Below are 21176 nucleotides of genomic sequence, written 5' to 3'. Positions count from 1 at the left end.
TCTTCTCCCTTTTCCTGATTATTTTTGCCTTTCCGCCTTCTGACTGGTATTTGTTGAAGATATCTATGCACAAAGAGCCTTTTTCTCTTGTGCCCTTCCTGCCCACATATTACAATTGAGCCCAAGTAACACGACAAGCGGTTGCTGTAGAAGTTACTGAGATATAAACAGAGAGACACAGCCTTTGTTATCTAGACATGAAGGAGGAAATGGAGAGTGGGGAGGGGCGGGGAGATTTTTTATTAACTTGCAGTTAGAATGGATTCGAGCTGCAACATCAGTGGAAAGGTATATATTTACCTTTAAGTGCCTCGCTTAGTTCTGTGTGTTCATATGAGCTCCCTTTTACGTTGTGCAATTTCTCTCACAGATTCCAGAACCCCCCTCTCCAATGGACTCTTGCAAGGCAGCAGAGCTAGGCCATCTTAGCAGAGAAAATTACAAATTACTAATTTAAGTGCTTCTTAGAATAATTTTCTTTTTGTTTTGTATAATTTCCACACTTATAAAATCAAACTCTCAGTTAAATGTTTATACAGTAATTCAGCCAGCTTAAGCCATCTGCTAGCATGGCATCTGCAAAGCTGTTTTGCTGCATCCTCGGTATTGTTTCCTTCACACATTTTGTAGCCTGGTATTTTGGTTGCAAAAGGATCATTTTATTTTTCAACACAAAAGAAGTGCTGTTTATATCTCTGGATCTAATTGTCAGCTTTATTTCCAAACTCTACCTCAAATCAAGTTCTTATGCCTCTAAAAACCTTATTCTGATTGACATTTACTTTTCAAAACCTATATTTAGTCTTATCTTGCTCTTTTATTATACCTGCCTCTATATCAGTATTTGAAAAAATCCTTATCATTTGTGAAGAGTATAGGTGGGCTCAGAGCATTAGTATTCATACTTGCATGTTAACAACTGTTATAACGTGTACCAGAGGGAAAATATTATTTCTTGTAAATGCTCAATAATTACAGTCTTTATTGCATCAAAACCTGTGTTTTGACAGATAGTGGAAAGCTTTCAAAGTTTGTGTGGGATGGATGACAGCTGCAGGTGGAAAATATTTTTTTAGATATTGGGTTTTCTATCCCTGATACTGTAAATATTCTTCCAAAATAACATTAACCTTCCACACAGGGCTGGTAGTGTTCAATGATAATACGTGTATTAGCAAAAGATACCTGGGAAATAACTCTTAATGATTCCATCTAATTAATCTATGGCTGGGACATTAACGTCTCTTTTCATTAAGTTGGGAAGTATGAAAGACTAGAAAATTACTGCTGTGCTGGATTTAGTGCTTTAGGTATAATTTGAATGGATGTGCTAAATTCTTGGTCGTAACTTGCACTAACACCTAGTCTAAGACAAATTAAAAGGGAAGCTTATCTGCTATTGCACTTTCCAAGAATACCTGGATGCTTTTAAGCCATTTGCAAGCGTATGCCGTTGTGAAGGGATTTTTTTTTTTTTAAACACATCCTATGAGACACTCTCCAATAATTGCAGCACATGTGATATCTCGGGTTTTGTAAACACCAACACACAAGATGAGGCTGGATGGTCATTTTTTCTGTTTTGCTTTTCTTTTGGTTTATTTTTTTAAGTGTGCTGTCTTACTGGATAAACATTTGCATTTGCAATGAAGTTGTGTCAACCAGTAGCCCACTGCACTGCAAATGAGGTCATGAGAAGTCTGAGAAAGTTCATCTGAACTTGCAATTCTTTTGTTTGGGGTGGGATGTTCTGATCAAGTTTGTGCTACAGTCAACTGGACCTAACACCATGATTTGTGCTGAAAGCTTAACTCATGTGTTTTAAGAGTTTAACGAGCACAATAGTGATGCTGCCTCCTCATTTAGACACATTCTGGGTTTTGTGTGAAATGCCTGAGCCTCTGGGGTTTCAAGTGTCTCTTGAATGTCAAGATACCTCGATAACCTAATAGGATTTCAGGTTTTCAATGAGTTTGAGAGTTATCCAGTTGTGTTTATTCCATTTTGAACACTATGTTGGTAGTGTTTGGTCTATTGAAGTCAATGACAAGGCTCCCACTGACTTTAATGGGATCAGAATTGCCAACCTAGAGAGAAAAGGCAGCAGGATGTAAGATTTCTGTCAACTGCCTTTAATATTGCATCTAAATTGAGAAGGCCACTTCTCTTACTTGGAGGTTGTGGGGATGCTAAAGTGTACTTGACAGATGTCTTGCCAAGGGTTCAAGCTGATTGCTGAGAAGTAGCTCTCAGCAGCCTCTCTTAGACCGATAGTGAATGCAAGTTGGGCTTGAGCATCACTCCATTCAGAGTGATTAAACAAGGCAGAGACAAACTATCTGACATCAAGTGCTGCCACGTTTTATTAGCCCCTTGCATCACACAGAAGGCCAGAAGGCACCAGCCAGATATGTGGGCAGATATAAGATGTTCAGATAGATTCCAGCTATGCTTAACTGATAATACTCCTGAAAAACAAATTAACTGTGTCTGGCTGCTGCAAGGGTTCAAATCTGACCTTTTATCCTTTTTTTTCAATGATTAGATGGACCAGCCAAAACTGTAGACCCCAGCACCATTTCAGATCACCAGTAACTTTCTGAGGAAGAATCCTTTTCCAAGAAAAAGTCCAAGGAGCTGAGACAAAGGGTTTGATATTGTACCTGGAACGCTTGTTTCACAGATGGGGCTCCCTATGGAATGTCATTCCTTGAGAAGTCAGCAGGGGTCACTTAAGTTCATTATTTTGCAGCAAATTCACTTTTGGACTTGTCAGAAAGTAAGTGCTAAATGTCTTTTAGGTATTTATCATTTATGCCACTGAGTAATTTTCCCTTCTGTAATGTAACTGGGCTGAAAAAAATTGTTCAAAAGTATGTAAGGAGAGTTAGATAGCACAGTTCCAATACAGCAGAACACATATTTCACATGTTGCCAACTGAGAAAGATTGTGCCACTTAAGAGCATATTGCACTTTAATAGAAATTTATTGTCAAAAGAGTATCCTCCTAGCAGGATATGGCATTGTGGCAAAACAGGAGATAGAAATCTTGTTAAAAACCATCATTTTTACTTGTATGAAGCAAATGGAAAAATACTGAGATAGAGTCAACTGACTGGCACCAACAGGAAAGGATCTTCTGCGTGTTTGCTGGGAAGCCAGGCACATTTCCATTCCTCCTACTGGAGAAAGAAGGAGAGGTGTGTATCCCATCAAAAGAAAGCATTTCTCTCTTTGAGTGACAGCACACATGCACACTCACACTGTGGAAGTTCCTGCAGCTCCAGCTTCCCATCCGAGGGTCTCCCCAGGCTCCCTTCCCTCCCACCACTGCTGTGCTCAGCCCCCTCCTCTGCCCTGGCCTCTGAATGGAGCATCTTAGGTCTTCCATCAGCAAAGCCTTGGCTCCATTTTTGGAAAGGGATACAGATCCAAATATTTCAAAAGCTAAATTTCCAATGTTGGTTGCTTCTTAGAGGTCTATTCAAGGAGATCATTTAAAAGGAAGACCTCTGAAATCCATAGGGACTCCAGCAGAAATCCTGGAGTTTTCTATACATTTGCTTTCTACTTCAGAATTTTTCATGTAGAGCAAACAACTTATTGAAGTTGCAGTGGAATTCCCCGGTTTTCAAGGTGGGCTCATCAGAGTCCACCTTGAACATCAGCTAGAGGAGTAGCTCAAAAAAACCTTTGTGATGAGCAGGATGTTACCTTGTTTATGAGAACACCATGCTGTTGTCAAGAAAAATGAGGTTGTAAAAAAGCTGGGATAGGAAGAGCCTCAAATTTTTTTTGAAGCATTGAGTGTCATGTGTGGGCTTGGAGCCGGAGCTCCTTTAATCCTGAGTTGGTGCTAACTAAAACTGACTGGTTTATAAATGTCACACAGAAATCAGAATTGCTTGGTGCATGATCCAGAAGATCTCTGCATTCATCTATTTTGTACCCAGAGCAGTTTGGAGCTGTTCTAACTACCTGCCTAACTTGATCAGGACATGCTGTTTTCTTGGTGAGCCTTGGCATTGAAGGTTCCTGCTTTTCTGATAGTGCCAGGACATGGAGCAGCAGGGCTCTCTGAGCTCCCATCCCTCAGCCTCCTCTTCCCTTGCACTGCAGTTTTTGTGGCTAGATTGAGTGTGAGCTACAACAAAAGGAAACTAATGGTTCTCCCAAATTAGACTGTGTTTTGCCAGAGACAGTTTAAGAGGCTCATGGCTTAGTATAGCAGCTTTGGCATTGTTAGTACTGCAGCAGAGAAGGCTGTCCAAGAAGCCTGGCTGAGGCTGGAAGGAGGTGCTACAGACAAATGAAGAGGACACCATAAAGCCTCTAATGCTCCCAGAGATAAAGCACTGAGGGAGCTAATCAGGGACACATAAATTATCAGCATAGCAGATGTAAGAAAAAGCATTGCACAAAGAGTAAAATAGAGTTCAGTGGAAGTAGGTCTGACCAGATGTGCAAACACACACCTAGGCTGATAGAAATAGGAACAAGGAATATGAGTCTTCAGCAAAATTTAGGGTGACCCAGTAATGTCATTCCTGACCTTGCCTCTACTGTGGAACTTAAACCTGACTTTCTTTGCTCTCTTGTTCTGCTATTGATTAACCTGGGCATTAATGTTCTCTTTTTACATTTCTTTTTCTTTGCTACTTGGTTTGTTGCAGTTAATTCATTGCATGATTGTCCTAAAAGAGCAAAGGGCCTTCAGCATGGCAACTGAAAGCACAGAGATGCAAAGGTGCTTCATAGTCTGACAAGGTCAAGAAGTATCAATAGCTCAATGCACAAAACTCTGCTACTAAATATGAATATGATGTGTGCATGAGGATGTTGACGAGCAAAACCAAACAATTGAATGAAAAGTGGCTGTAGGAGCTCAGATACTTTATTAGTGTTCATTTGACATTTTAAGTGAGCAACTTATAAGTATGTAAATATACACATGCACTTTTGAATTTCATCACTGCAGAAAGATAACCTGCTGCTGGGCAATATCAATTCCTGCATAAGTAGAACTGCTGTTGGACATGTACTGATTTCCTAATAATAGTCAAAGTGATCATTCAACCTACATTTAGCATGCTGGGATTTAAAATGCAAAACAGCAACATACTTCATGCAAATGCCAACTCTGCCTATGTTCTAGGGTGCATGTCCAGAGGAGGAAACAATAAGTTTATTCTTCTCCCCAATTAGACTTTTGTGAAGGGCTCAGTTATGTCTCCAACTATCGCATTGAACATGCACTAAAGCAGCACATTAATGTGCCTTTTAATGCTTCTTAGGAGTAGATCAAAAGAAATGTCAGGTGCACTTTACATTCCTCCTGTGATGTGTCTGAGGCTGTTAGTGCATCACCTCCGCAAGGGCCGTTGTTCCCAGCCTGCCGTGCTCGGGCTGCGGGCGCTGTGCTGGGACACTGCCCTCTAAAAATGCCCAGGGATTTGCTTCCATCCTGCTACACCTTGTGTCTTGGCTCCACAGCTGGAGGAAGCCACTAGAGTCATGCTGCTGTCAGCAAAAGAGGGGTTTGGCCTTTGCTTTTCAGTGGGAGAAAGAGTTGTTGAAATCAGTCCTGGAGAAAACATCTTAAAACTTAAGATGCCGGAAAATGGAACTTAATTAATGGGAGCAAACTTGCAAACCTCCACAGCAAACTGTTATTATTTTGCTTGCTTGCTTGAGGGAATATGTCAGAGCAGTGTTTACCTTTTCTTAGTGCAAGCTTGGCTGTTCTACCCATCATTTACTTTTACATGATTAGCAGGTGAAGTTGTAGCTCTGTCACTCTAAACACAGGGTGCTTAAAATGTGCAAGAGAAAACTTTCCATAGCCAGGACAGCATTGCCATTCCACTGGCCCTGGGTCCCTTGGCTCCACAACGGAGTGGTGACTGATGCAGCTCATTGTTAGCATGTGGCTCTTGTTGGAGTATGGGGCTAATATTGGCCAAAAGATTGCAGAGTGCATTTGGCATGTGACGCAGCCAGGATGTTGCGGGCACCCTCTGCTGTACCAGACACTGACAATAGAGCTGGGCCTCTGAGGTTTGCAGAGCTGAGTATAGCTTAAAAATGGAAGATAAACAGCAAAGAAAATGTACCTGGTGTCAGCTATAGGGGCAAAACTGCAAAGCAGGAGACAAGGCTAAGGAAAGTATGTGAGGAGCAAGAAAACAGAAATGCTGCAGTGTGCAGGATGACATGGACGAGGACAAGAAGCTGGAATTAATGCAGAAGTGGGGAAGCAGTGAGAAGGGTTCAAGTTTTGTAACAAAGTTCATTTCTATATGTTTTCCTCTTTCAAATGGATGCTTTGAATAAATAGTACTTTCATTTCCCATGAGGCAGGGGTGAATAATAAGTACCTCATCTGGGGATGCCGATCTCCCCAACATCAGTCATCTGCTTGCAGCCTTACACTCCAGCAGTGCTTTGGCTGAGCAAATTAGCCTGAAGTGTTGTGCCCTTGGCTGGCAAATCCTTTCAACCTGGTTGAACGGACAAAATGAATACCCAGATTGTTCCTACGTCTGTTATTCTCTCGTGTTTATCTGGCTGAGCTGTCAGTCAGGCCATTATAACCGTGGTGCACACTCAAATGACTTGTCCACTCACAAAAGCAGAGTCTGTTGATGATAAGCTAAACAAAACTGGAGAGCGACTGTTGACAGAGTTGGGGATCTTGCAAATGTCTCAGGTAAAAGCAGAAATGCAATTTGGGAAGGTACAGACAGAGCTTTTCTTAGGCGTGTGTAGTTTTTAAGTGTTCACGGGGATTTGTCAGCAGACGATAAACGGGCGTTTGTAATGAATTGGGTTCCTCTCTACTTTAAACAAATTAAGCAGCACGAAGAAGATTTCTGAAACTTGAATGTGAGGGTATATTGCACTTCCAAGAATTAATTAGCCTGAAAAGACATAATTTACTCAAGCAGACTTTGCCAGGGCAGAGCGTTGCTGCCCCAGCCACGGGAGGAGGGACAAACACCCACAGTGCATCAGGTGGGCTGCACGGGGCTGTGGGGAGCACGGCCAAGCCTTCCCAAAGGGCTCTGCACCGTCAGCCCTGGGCTTTAACTGCCCTCTTTCTGCTTTTCAGGACCTGAGGGTTTGAACGTGGCTGTTGCTTGCTCCTTCCTAGGCAGGGAGGATGTTTGCATGATGGGAGTGTATTAGTTTTACTCATGAAAAGAACGGGGCTTCTTAAATATCCAGCAAAGCAGTGAATGACACAAATGGAGTGTTGTATGAAGATTTATTTTATGAGTTTTTCCATGAAGACTCTGAGTTAGAAGTAGGACTCTGAGCCACTCCTGAAACTGATTTGATTGCATGATATTGAATAATGCAGTGCCTTTCTGCTGAATGTGACGATAGCTAAAGCCACTTCTGTCCTTTAATCTGATGTTTGTGGCAAAAATTAACAAGTTAAAGTTTTCAGACTGTGAATGTGAACAGTCTCAGGTGTTTGAGCAGTACTGAGTCATATAACAGAAATTGTCTCCTTCAGCTCCTTCCCAGACAGAGAAACCCAGCATCTTACTTTCTGCAGTGGAGAGAAAAGACAGAATTGAGTAAGACTGCAATGGTTTAAATCCTCATAAGTGTCATGAAGAGGCAGAGGAAAACTTAAGCAAAGAAGGTCCTATGTCTTGCTGAGAGTTTGTTAAGATGCACAGTTAGGGAGGGAGATGCTGCTGAGAGCATGGCACAGCAACAACTCTTTTATCAGCAGCTGGTGCCTTCAAAATCCCAACCCCAGTAGCCTTGTTGGCGGTGATGATAAGTGTAACGGATGGAACAGCTATTTTTCATCAAATGCTTGTTAGTCAATTTATTAGACTCCTAATATCCTAATGCACTCATTTGGCAGGCATCTCAGCAAACGAGGCTCGCAGTGGAGTGTACTCACTCAAAGTCACGGTAACTCGCAGGTTGCTGATTTCTCATCAGCACTCAGAAGATAATTTGCAAATGTGCCATTTATCATTATGCGCTTTGTAGAAGCAGATCCCATGAATGGGATAAACAGATAAGAGAGTCTAGTAATGAACATTTCCTTCCCAAACAATGCTGCCGCCTTCTAGAGTATTATGTTTTATATACCTCGCAGATGCTGCACCTCTTTGTGCACCTGAGTTTGCCTGTGCTATTGAAATAGCTGGGCACACAGTTTTTTAAGGATGGTTGCTAATGCACTTGTCCATCTCTCTGCTGAAGGAACGCAGAGTTGAACCAGGTTAGACATTGTCTGCTGGAAGACATAAAATCTCTATTTGTTGCAGTTTACAAGCAATGGGCATGTGTAGACTTCACCGTGAAAAGCCACCACTTACCTTCCAGCTTTCCTTTCCTCACTGGAGACACGAGCATCTGTGAACAACCACTGTTAAAGCCAGCAAAAGGATTATTCAGAGGCGGGATGGTGAGAATTATATGGTGGGGGCTGCTGAAGGAGCACTTTTTTCCACACCAAAGACAACAGGCTTTATGGATGCTCTGACCTGCACTGCCGTTCACCGCTGTGTTTGACTTTGCATCACTGGTTGCTTTTTATTTGCTTGTTCACTTTTTACTGGGAAGAAGTTGAAAGTAACAGAAGCCCAGTGATCAGTCTGCAAATGTGATTCCCATCTCCCTTTGTGACATTCAGGGTGGAAGCCCTGCATACAAATCATTACTACTTATTTTAAAATCACAGATGTGATTTTATTAAATGAAAGGTGTAACAAGAAGCCCAGCAAAGGCAGGAGCCCTTTTGCCAAATGGCTCTGTGTATTTAGCTCTGTGACTGCTCTCCAGCAGAGCTGGGAAACCATGCAAAGATATTGATAATTGATTCCGTTTTATATAAGTTAAAAACTAGCTTTTCCCTCCTAGTGTGAAGGTAATGGGTTTTGTCTGTAGAAAGATAATAATTCTATGAACCATTTCGACGCCCGCTACTAAAGAATAGTACAGCTTGCACTTGAACGTAATGCCCGTGTCAGCTCAGCTTTTTAAACATTCATCTTAAAAGAGTCTTCAAGGACTGGAAAGAGATCTTCCCCAGACACCAAGCTAAGTTTGAGGAACTTAAAAAGTCATGAAGATCCTGTCAATTAATGTGTTTATTCTCATACGCCTACTCTGGAAAAAAACATCTTCAGACATGAAAGCTGTTTTCTTTCAATTAAAGAGTTGTCATTGCATTTAGTTTTCATAGATAATGGAGAGGGGATTTTTTCTCTCCCCTTTACTGTATTGGGGGATAAATGCATCTTTTTTTACTTCTTACCTTTTTGCTCAGAATAATCTTCATTTATTGCATGAACAAAAAAAGAGAAGGAAGAAGAGAGCTAAATTGAAGCCTTGTCTCCAAATCTGTATGCAGGAGGTGACTTGATTTAGAAGCTTTTGGTAATTTCTTTTTTGTTCACACTCCTTCAGTTGAAAGGCTTCCACAAGCAGTGTTACAGCACGGAAGGGAGGAGATGGAGAAATTTATCAAGCTATTTATCAAATTATTTTCACAGTCTGTCAAAGTCATAAGCATGCTGGAAAAGAAACATAAAGAGCGTGTTGAAACAGAGGAGCACGTCTGAGTGAGCAGCCGGACTGCAGCACAACCGGAGACCTGGGGACTGCTCTTGACTGTGGCTGCATCTGCCCTCAAACCCAGCCCTGACACCTGTGGCATTAAATCCTGGCTTGACAGATTGTGGACTGAGGAAAGGAAATAGAAAACATCAAAACTGGCCTAGTGGAATGTGTGGGCTTTAGAGCAAGAGGATCTTTAAGGTCCCTTCCAAAATAAACCATTCTATGGTTCTGTGACTCTGTGATCATTAAATAGAGGGAGAGGTCAGAGAGAAGGGGATAGACATCCCCTCTCTGAGTCTCTGCTGAGATTTATAGCTGGGGATGGTGTTGAATCTAAATGGTGCCCATCCTGGGGTGAGGAGTGAATCGTACCCTGAGACAGGACACCATGCTTTGGAGAAAACAGCTTGGAATGTGCATCCTTGGTGATGGGTCTTCGGAGACAGCACTGGCAAAGCAGAGGGAAAAATAAAAAAAAAAAAAAACAACTGAGAGTGAAGGAACCAGTCTAGTAAGAAATCTTTAATTTCTAATGAGCTTTAAAGGATTTGAGAGAGTTGATTTTTTTTTTTAACAAACCGGTTCAAGTACATGCCTTCAGATTATAAAAGTACCTGAAATTGCCTAGAATATCAGCATGCATAGCTTGTTAATATTTACATATATTTACATGGGAAAACAAGAGAAAGATCTACAGTTATTTACAGTCTACATAGGAGAAGAGAAAGGCAGCATAATTGTATTTCCTAAAATACAGTAGTTGAATAGTCAGCACATGCATATTAAGATATATTTGCATGATAGAACGCAAATGTTTTAAGACATACCTTTTTAACTCCCTATGCTAAGGTATAATAAAGGTAATTTTTTTGTGTTTTGTTTCTAGTCTATTTGCATCAAGTGCTTTAAAAATGTTCACTAACACAGCGGCGGCATTATTTACCCTGGCAATTAAAGCAACAGTACACACGATTATTTCCTACTAACTAGCAACAAGCTGCTGGTGAATGAAATATCTATTGTTTCTCATTATCCATCGACCAACATACAGGGATCTCTCCTTGTAAAGGCAGTGCCTAAGCTATCACCATTAATTATAGAAGTAATATAAATGAGACTCTACAGTATGTACTAAATGAAATATTAACAAGACCAGTGTCTTTGAGCCTGAAAGATGCACTAACAGGGCACACTTTACAGCAGGCTATCTATGAAAATCACACATACATAATACAGGAGTGCCTGGCTTACAGCTCTAAGCCTAGATTTTAGAGGCCCGTTTGCTAGATCTGTATTATTGCAAAATACATTCCCTTAATTAGTTTCTGGAAGACAGAGTTAGTAGTTACTTTCTTACCATGATACTTCCCCATCATAACACCCTGTGTTTTTTCAATGCATTGTGTTATTGAACTGTGTATGTCTGTATGTGTATGATGTGCATATGTGTGTGTGTTTATCAACAGATGAAAAACAGTCTTTATCTTTAAAACCTAAACAAACAGCTTGTTAAATATCTGTCCCAAAAGGTCACTTCCTTAAAAAGCATTGTGTGGCTTTTTTTTTTTAACTCATGTCTGAAATAAAATTCTGCCTAAAAAATTATCTGTGCAATGAAGGAAGAAGCCAAATGTCAGCATTGCGATGATATTCTTTGCAATACTGCATATGAAAAAGTCTAAATCTGGACTAGTAATAGTATTAAAAAGCTATATAAATATATACAGCATATACAGTACTGTATGTATACATACATTTATATAAAGTATATATATAATTAAAGTACAGCAAAAACATAAAACATTTCAATTCAGCATAAGTTAAAAACAGAAATGATTTCAATGAACTCTCGTCTGTGTATGCCCAAACACCAGCCAGACCAGTTCTGATGATTTAGTTGTAGCAGTGTATCTAATCTCTCTTTTTTGGCAGGATATGTTTATTGTCAACAACCTATTTGCTCAACATTTTAAATTGCCCTTGCCCAGAAGAATCCACCTTTAGCTGGCAGGTTATGTGTTTCAGGAGAAATTCCAATCCTCCACAGGATTTCTGTTTTGACCGTGGCCAACAAGTTGTGATAGTATTTGTACTTGTGATCATGTTTGTATAAATGTGCATCACAGAGGGTGAGCTGCCGTGGATGCTCAGGTGTGAGCAGACCCCAGCAGGGCTGGGGTGCCCAGGGACTGTCCCTGACATGCTCTTTTCTTCTCACCCCACTGGCCAGTGCTGGTACACAGGGCAGGGGGCAAGCAATGGACTGCAGCATCATTTCTTCAACCTGATCTCACCCTTACCCTGTTACACTCTAAAATGAAAATCGGTAATTTTCCTCAGGGATTTTTCCCAAGTCTAGAAATGAGCAGAAGAATGCTGCATTGCTGCACTGCTCCACACCAGCCTGTGAGAAAAGATCGTAGACATTTGCATGCAGTGTTCAAAACTGCCATTTCAGTGGAGCAATGATGTCTTAAAAGTGGAAATCAGGTGTGAATGGGGGTTCAGTGGGCTGGAGAAGGAATTGCTGCACTGATGTGCCTGGAAATATGGTGTGTTGATAAAGAGCCCTGTGAGGAGTGCTGCTGCTCCTGCCCTGAAATGCTAATGGAGCAAGGTAAAGCCACAGGCTTCATTATAGTTTTTGGAGCTTAAGATGTCTCTGTGTCAGCCTTGAAACATTTTTCAGAAGCTGATTGTGGACTTTAATAAGATTCTGGGAAAAAAATAAATACGGTGCTGCCTGTGGGAACCAGCTCCCTTCCAGGTGCTGTGGCAAAAGCTTTTAAATTGCACAGTCTGGTGTTGTCTTAACCATTGTGTGATTTTAGCTGAGATATCTGTGAGGGGCTGGCAGATACAATACCAGACCGATGGGATATATGTGCCCTTCTGAAGGACAGCTGTGGAGCACGTGGGATATCCTGAGGCAGCTCAGATGTCTCAAGATCCATGTTAGGCAACTGAATCCCACCCCTGGTATGCCATGGTGGCTCTGCCTAGCATATGCAAAGGGTGGGAGAGATGAATGCATGGATCACCCTTTCGGGGACTGTTTCCCTCTAACGCATCCATTTTTTAATAACTCACTCTTGTTTTGGCTAGTAAGAGTTTTACCAGGTTCTCTGTGAGCTGGGCAAAAATGGATGTGAGAGGGAAGACACTGGAACAGGACCCAGAGTAGCAGACAGCTTCACAGGTTAAAGAATTAAGTTTATACAATAGAGAAAAATAGGCATGATTTTAAAAGATAATTACGTTTTTGTCAGCTATTTTGCCAACCTTGTTCTACATCTTCTACACATTTTAACAATGGTTTATACTATAACACTTTGTACTTACACAGTGCTTTTCCAAATTAAGTGTGAAAGCACTCCATAAATCTGAACAACTCCTCACAACACCCCTGTGAGGTGGGTAAATAAGAGTACTCTCCCCATTTCATAGCTGGGAAAAGTGAGGTACGTGGAGTTGAAGTGACTTGTCCAAGCTCACTAGGGAAGGAAGAGTCAGAAAGAGGAAAACAACCCAGTTCTCCTGACTTCATGTCCTGTATTGTATTTTTTTTTCTCCTGTGCAATGGTTGCAGACAATCTGTTTGATACCGGATGTTGGAGGTTGGAAGTTTTCAAGTGCTATCATTGCTGTAATTGAGAACATATGGGGGGTTGCATAACACAAACAACATGGTGCATTATCAAAATACATTTATTACAATGGACACGATTTCTTTTGCAAAGTTAAAACCCAGAATGTAAGTTAAATATAGCTGCATATACTGAATAGTTGAAATAATCACTAGGTCTTAATGCCTCAGCAGTTGAAAACAAATCCTCTTTCGTGAACTACTGCAGTTTCCTTACTCAAAGAACATAGCACACTTATCTCCTATAATGTATGTAAAGAATACTGTAAATGTGTAAGGGTCTTAATGACACTAAGAAAAGTTACAGCTTAAAGCCAACTATGCTTTGCAAGTAGAGAAGCTGATGGAGCTTTGAGTCTTTGTAGTTGGGAATTAGTTGAAAAAGGAATACATCAGAAGGAAAAAAGCAGACCTTATAGATTTTGGTTTATCCGTTGTATTGTCTCCTAAGAGATGCTTTGCTGGTTCAACTGTGGTGATGGGAGAAGGGGAGGTGGTTGAGCACCTCTGGTTTAGATGTGGTTCGGTGAGACCTTTGAAAAGACTGTACATACAGTGTCAGTTCAGGTCACATTTTCCTGCTGGCGCTTTGGTGGAAATAGGACCTGAAGTCAACTGAGCCCAATTTGGGGTTTAGATCATATTTGGCAGCTCCAAAGTTTTATTCTTTTAGCTGCAGATATGATTTCAGTTTCACACTCTCCCAAAATAGCAAAGGCAGGTCTCAATTTCATATTTCCTTGCTGAAAAAGCAATCAAGGAATCCTGTTTTCCTACAGGACATTAATACACATATTCTGAGCATTATTCATAAGAAAACTGTGCATCTGGGATTGCTCTGAGTAAGAGGACTGCAGCAGGAACTGAACAGTTCTCCTGTCATCTCACAGGCGAGACTAAAACTTGTTCACTGCATTGTTGGAAAAGTGACTGTTCCTCACAGCTCTGAGTTATCCCAGTAGGAAAAGGAGCAGAGTAATGCCTGACACTGAGAAGTAGCTCCCTCAGCTACAACTGGCCTCAGCCATGGGTGATATCACCAAACAGCTCTTAAGATTGCTCCTAAAAACACTTTGGATACTGAGGAATCCTGGAGGTTGAATGAGGACATGAGGATTTTAGACGTGCTAGTGTTTTTCAGAAAAGGTCCTTGTGCTCCATGTTGTTCACGAGAACTTGGGCTTGATGGGAAAAAAATTACCAATTCAAATTACAGAGAAAGGAATAAGTATAGTTTGAGAAAGCTCTGCACCTCAATCCCAGCTGGGGTTTGCTAGCAACACCAGAAGGAGACAAATCTGTTCTGAGGGCAGTTGTCTCCCAGCTGCCCCCAGGCAGCACAAACCCCACAGTGCCCACCCCAAGCATCAGCATCAGGCTCACCACAACCTCAGCCACTGCTCCAGTCTGTGGAGCCTCTGAGAAGGCAGCAAACCTGTGCTAATTCCCACCAGGTGGAGATGAGGCTCGAGGAATGTAAAACTGCAGCTGTCACTTTAGGGTTTGGTTTGGATAATTTGGAATCGATCATTGTGGAAACAGATTCTGTATAATTTTGATATTCCAAGGAGGTTTTCTATTTTGCATCAAATCAGGAAATGGCCACTGCTGAAGCCAGCTGGTGAGGGGTATTTCCCTCTATCAGAGTGAACTCTTCAGGGTGCTTATCAGGGGCACAGAGAAGGTATGGGACACCCCATTGGTTTCATATCTGGAATAGGTTCATACTGCCTTTGTTGCTAGGTTAGGTCAGTGGTTGAACTCGATGATCTTCCCCAACCTTAATGACTTTATGATTCTACCTCACACTGCTGTGTAATGAGTTATTTGGCTGTAAATGGTATGCTCACAGTGCCTTTGTGTGAATCTGATATTTTACTGTAAAGGATGTGTTGGCTTTGTCTAATAGTCCTGGTATAATAACAGGAACAGCCTGAAGAGTTTTAAGGACTTGCCTTCTTATTTTACTTGAGCTGCTTGCTTTGAATCTGGCCCTTGTCACAAATACTCTCATGTCATTTTGAATTCACCTCTTTCCAGTGGCCATCTTTTAAAATGCTCTGTGCTGAGCTTAACCTCAGGCTACGAAGATAACTGGCCTTTATCCTTAATTTTTCATAAGAAAATAAACCCCTCCTTTTCAAATAAGCTGATCCCATCTCCCTGGCAGACAATGTTGAGTGCTGTGTGCTCCTAACAGAGTTTAGAGTGGATCCTATTCATTCATAGTTGATAAATATACAGATAAGTTATGGCTTTGTTTCTATTATTTATATGCTTGGAATGTAAACTTGCTTCAGAACAAAAGTCTAATTTTAGAAGATAAACATGCATTTGAAAGTAGACAAATCTAAAAACTAAACATTAACTGTGTAGTATGGTTTCTTATCAGGAACATAAATGGTATCTCAGAATTCTAACGGATGCATTACATATATTAATGAAGGTTTTACCATGTGCTCTATCTCAAGAACCCCTTTTCTTTTACTGTATTCAATATTAATTTGCATTTGGTGCCTTCAGTTACAAATTGACTGCTAGCAGTTATGAAATAAATGCCTATGAACTAGTAGCAACTTAGGATTTTCAACTCAACAAAGGATTTTAGAAGGGTGGATAATTTAGATCTTTGAGCCTCAACTATAAATAAACAGCAACTGCTGTATAAATCCCACCCTGCTGCAGAGGAAGATTGTATTACAAAACTGACAAATGATTTGCGGAAGAGAACGATGAACCCTTATTACTAAGACACTCTTCAACTTAATCCAAAACAAGATTCCTGGGTAATTTTACGTGTGCTGGAAAGATTGATAGCGTGGTGCTTGCCCAGCAGCTTTCAAATGTTTGACTGGATCGGAAATGGCATTGAGGCATGATTAAAGATTCAGTTGGGCTTCTCACAAATTCTTTATGCTGTGTATTCATTATTGCAACCCACTGCCTTTGTTGCAGGTTAAAGAAGGCTGACCCCAGCTCTGGTGATTAGCACCCTGTGCAACTGATGGACCTGTGGAAAAAAATGTTTAGGTTGCCTGACGCTTTTAGCATTGTTTATCAGCTGAAATTGTTGGGGGGGGGGCCTTAATCACAATGGATCAGGGAGAGTCTGTGACAACTGACAAGCTCATTGTTTAAGACATTTTTTAACGAAGTTGTTAACATTAATTCTTTTATATAGTACTCTAATCTTCTTCAAATTATGTTCTGACATGGCACAAACCGCTTGGCATTGAAAGTCATTCAACAGTGATTAAAGTGCTCTTTTTATTGGTTTAAGAATGTTTCATCTTGTATCAGCAGTATGGAATTGTTTACTAATTAGATTCCCTAACATCCTCTGCTGTTGTATGCTGATGATATGTGAACAGGAAAGCTGATGAGTAAAAAATTAAAACTTGTTACTAAACTGTCATACGGCCCAGCATATAAAGATGTCATTCAAAGCACTGTGTTCATAAGGGATAAACAATATTTGCTGAGAAACAGAGCTGTTTCTGGCTAGCAGTGCAGGCAGTTTGCACTTGTCTGCAGCTCTGGCTCCTTGCAGAGGTTTGTGGGATCGGAGTCATAGATGTAAAGGAGGGATTTATCCCTCGGGGACCTTCCCATTCAGCATGGCATATATGAGGCTCCTAGGCATCCCACTTTGGGCAGGAGGTTGGGCTGGAGACCTCTTGATACCCCTCCCAGCCCAAAGTGGGATTTGATTCCTGTGATGCTCACTCCCCTCTGTCCTTGGACAAGTCACTTAGGCAGATCCTCAAGTGTCTGAATGCAACCAGCTCACATTCAGCAAAGTGAATGCTTACATGGCTCTGAGAATCTGGGATTTACCTTCTGTTATGTAGTTTGCTACAATTTGTCTGACAAATTCTCCTAGGCTTGATGAATTCATGTTTGTCCAGTGTTGTGAGATACTAAAGCTTTACCCTCTATCATTGAAGGGATAAATACGACTGCATTTCTCTTAAGTAATAAGAAAGGTACTTTTCTTTCAATGATAGAACCATTGAATTTTCTTCTTCCAAAACAGCCAACATGATTGAAACATTTAGAAAGAAGTAAGGATACACACAGCCAAAAAGCAAATGGCACGTTGCTTACATCCAGTTCTCAGCAAAACACTGGAGGCATCGCAAGATAAAGTGCTTTGGGCTTCCAGCCACATAATCTTTTATCGCTTAAAGTAAATATCCTATGCTCACACAGGGAAAACTATTCTCTTCTTCTGGAGTCTAGCTTGTGTCAATGCTCAAGGTATAAAGCACTGCTGTTGTGCTCTGGAACGTTTTTCTGCCTGCTGAGAATTTTGCTTAAACTTCGTCAAATTCGACTCATTTGAAAAGATAAATTATTGTTTGGGTTGGATTTTAAACTGGCTCTGATAAACTTCCATTTTATGAATTAGCTAAATTCTATTAAGAGATAGCCTGAGTTTAGCTTGGCTGGACGGATGCTTTTCAGCAATAGCTTGAGGGCTCTCGCTCTGCATTGAGCAATTTAGTTTAATTTTACCTTTCTAATGAAAGTCCAGTTGAATTGCTTGCAAAAAGCTAATAATACTCTTTAGGGGCTTTGAGGCATTCTAAACAGCTGAATACTGTACTGTGGAACTTTATAGGATAGTTGAAATGAGCATAGAAATTTTATTGTTCTCTATTAATATTATTTTTAGTAGAACTCTCTTCCGTTTCCGCTACCAACTTTAAGATATTTTCTCTTTTTTTAAAAAAGATACTGGTTTAATAAGAGGATTACTATGTATTATACTAACTTTAAAAATATTTTGGTCTCTTGATAAATATATGCCTTTCAAAATACTTAATACAGACAGTTGTGGTTTACCTTGTGATGGGAGATCATTTCTAAGGTGTGGAGTCATCATTATCAGTTTAATCCCATCTGCTGAGGAAAATGCATGTCTTGCAAACAAATATGCACTTCTTTGCTGCTACAAAGTTGAGATGCCTCAAATAAGGAGAATGGGGGCTTTTTAAACTGCTTCCTGTCCTTGAAGGATGAGAATGCAAAGTAGAGGTCTTCTGCAGGTTGACCCCCTAGCAGCACCCTGAGTTTCCTTGGTTGTGACAATGAAAGGCCAAATAAAACAGGAGTGGAGGAAAATCACAAGAGGTTGAAGCCTGTTCTCTTTTCCCATTAAATTATCTTAATGCGGCAACAACTAATTTCTCTTCATTTACTTTTTCAATTGCACTTGGCAGCCTCTTTATTCTGATTCTTATCAGCTCATAATTAGTTACCACAGAAAGGACTAAGATGTACATAAATAATCATAAGATGCCAGATAAACTCTATTGGTTTTAAATTAGTGTTGTGTTTTGCTAATGCGCTCTCACCTATTATTTTTAATTATAGTTTACAAAGCAAAACAGCTTCTTGCCCTCTCTCCAGCTGTTCTGGCACTGTGCTTTTAGTCTGTGCCCGGGAATAGCCCATCACCCATGCCAGGGTGCTTGCCCCAACCCTGTGGCCTCCATCTGCAGGTTTCTGTTGGGAAAATTCAGAGAAACCCATTCTTCCTGTTCTAACATAAGTTCACTTGGTATTTAACTAAAAAAAAAAAAGGGAAAGGGAATGGGAAAAAAAAGGAGAAAGCAATAAAAATAAAAAAATCCCTTCTGATCCACAAAAACCTCTAATCTACCCACTCCATTTCTTAAAGCATTATAAGACATGAGAAATGGTTGTTACAGAACAAAACTCCACTGGAAAGCCTCGTGTCTCTGCAGAACCAGCCCCTGTCTCTGCCTGCAGCAGACAAACGCTCTCACACGGCAGCCGTGACAACTGCCATGGGGAGACTGGTGATCCAAGATCCATGGGCAGGTTTGGCACCAATCCCGACTGCACTTTACATGATAGGTCTTAATTGGAGTGCCCAGGTTAATTTTGCACAAGAGGTTTAGAAAACCCAAACAAACCAAATCCATCTATCAGGCTGTGTTGCAGGTCGGGACTGGGCAGTGGGGGTGCCCGGGCATATGGTCAGTGATTTCTGCGGTGCAAAGGGGAGTTTTGAGGTGCTGCTTTTAAACCTGGCTTAACTATTCTGGTGTCAAACACCACCTGGGCAGCCCCTGCCACCAATCCAGGTTTTTAATGAAAAGGGGCAAAAAACCCGAGCATGGGGCTGTGCTTCAGGATTCTCTTTTTCTTTTCTTTAGCTCTAAGAGGGAAGGAAAAGAAAAAAGTCCTCATTGAAGTGGTTTGTAAATAAGTGTCCAGGAGGCAGGCAGTGCCTTCAGCAGGGCTGCAGCCTTGTCACCAGGCAGGTTACCCTGCCAGCCGTGGTGCTTTTCCAGTGCTTGCACGCGACGCAGCTTCAAAGGGCTGCGGTCGAAATGGCAACGATAATAATAAACGATAAAATATCTCTCTATATATTTATATAGTTTTGCTTATTTTATCTCTCTCTCTTCTTTTTTTTTTCTTTTTTTTTTTTTTTTAAATTCCAGCAACAAGGAGCTGCCACGACTGTGTACTGTGCCACGGCGGCGGAGCTGGAGGGCCTGGGCGGGATGTACTTCAACAACTGCTGCCGCTGCCTGCCCTCGCAGGAGGCGCAGGGCGATGCCACGGCCGCCGCCCTCTGGGAGCTGAGCGAGAGGCTGATCCAAGAACGACTTGGCAGGCAGGCCAAATAGCAGGGAGCTCCTGGAAGGATCAAAACACACGAGTGTGTGCACGCTCGAAAACTGCCAACGCTGGAAGCTGTCCAATCTTATCATCTAGAGGGTTTCCATGTACCTCAGATACAGATTAACCAGTGTTAAATGAAATAATAGCAGTCACAACATAGTGAAAAATGTTAAGTACTAATGGGAGATGGGGAATACTGCGGGTTAAAGGGACAATGCGGCTTCCTGGGGCTTAGTTAGTCTCGGTTCTCTTTCTTTTGATTATAGCCTGTTCAAAGTGTAACCCAAGGAGGCATCTTTTGTCTTATTTTAGAAAAGCAATGCTGCAGATAATTTCTGTCGTTTTGATTAATGGGTAGGTACATAGCCCAATATGGGATTTCCTCCTTATTTTGATAATTACTGTCTGTTAGGCTTTAGGTATTGATTGGGAGATGGTAGTTGTGTTGATTCTTTTTCCCTACAAGGATTTTATTGGGTGTGGCAAATCAAAAGATTATTGGGGAAAGAAATCTTTTCTGCCCTTGACTCTTGGCTGCAAATACATCTGCGCTGTCTAGAAAAGGAAGGTGCAGGAAGACATCTGAACAGTAATGGTAAAGTCACAGCTAATTAAATATTTCTGGTTTTTTTTTTTCTTAAAAGATTACAATAAAAGATATGTTGTAAACCATTCCCTAAGTACTGTTGAGTTAGCAAAGATGATGATGTCTCCTTAAGAACACACAGAGTGTAATCAGGGGCTTAAATGGTATTTCCATCCATTTCTCAGTTCACAGTTTTAAGGAGGTTTTTTCCTTGAAAGTTCACAGTTTCTCAGTTCTCCTCATACTGTATCCCATTCCAAATCTGTCTTTTCTTTTCTTTCCTTTTAAATTCAATAAAACAACATGCTTGTTTGAATATTGTCACCTGAAGAGAAAGTTTGTCTCATTTCTGTAAATGTCTTAGTTCCATTTTTTTTAGAAAAGAAAACTTGAGGAAAAATAAAGAGCTTCTTGTTGATGCCAAGAAAACGCTGTTTTTTTCTCGTTTCTTTCTGAGTTCATTTTTTGTATTTTGTGCTTTGTAGCTGTCTTCTTGCCAGAAGGTTGTTCTAAGCCATCCTCAGTCCAGCATCACATTTTCTGTAGACAGAATATAAACAAATAAATAGGACACATTGTTAATAGAAGTTTATTTGATCCCCTTATTATTTGTGCTTTATTGTTAACAGTCTGCCTTCCATGATTTTTCTTGTCTGCAATCATAGTGGACTGGATTTGCTGTTGAA

At 40.8% G+C, this 21176-nt stretch overlaps 1 protein-coding gene and 1 long non-coding RNA gene across 2 annotated transcripts in view; one reads left to right on the top strand and one right to left on the bottom strand.

The window, feature by feature from the left end:
- The window catches only part of WWOX (WW domain containing oxidoreductase), a 488561-nt gene extending 467642 nt beyond the window's left edge, over window positions 1-20919 (top strand). The window contains exon 9 of the mRNA XM_042027155.1: window positions 19721-20919. Coding sequence (XP_041883089.1) covers window positions 19721-19909 — 189 coding nt within the window. The 3' untranslated portion in view covers window positions 19910-20919. The remainder of the gene's footprint in view (window positions 1-19720) is intronic.
- On the bottom strand, window positions 10103-19722 carry LOC121664131. The gene is made up of 2 exons (XR_006015892.1): window positions 18090-19722; window positions 10103-13239 (listed from the first exon to the last, which is right to left on the bottom strand). It is a non-coding gene; the product is annotated as an uncharacterized LOC121664131 (long non-coding RNA).
- Window positions 20920-21176: the final 257 nt, after the last annotated feature.

The sequence above is a fragment of the Corvus kubaryi genome, unplaced genomic scaffold, assembly GCF_017639235.1.
Source record: "Corvus kubaryi isolate FWS band 111438036 unplaced genomic scaffold, C.kubaryi_AGA036_p1.0 37300, whole genome shotgun sequence".
In the NCBI taxonomy this organism is placed as follows: Eukaryota; Metazoa; Chordata; class Aves; order Passeriformes; family Corvidae; genus Corvus; species Corvus kubaryi.
Note: the sequence above shows the minus strand (reverse complement) of the source record. Positions and strands in the feature narration are given on the sequence as shown.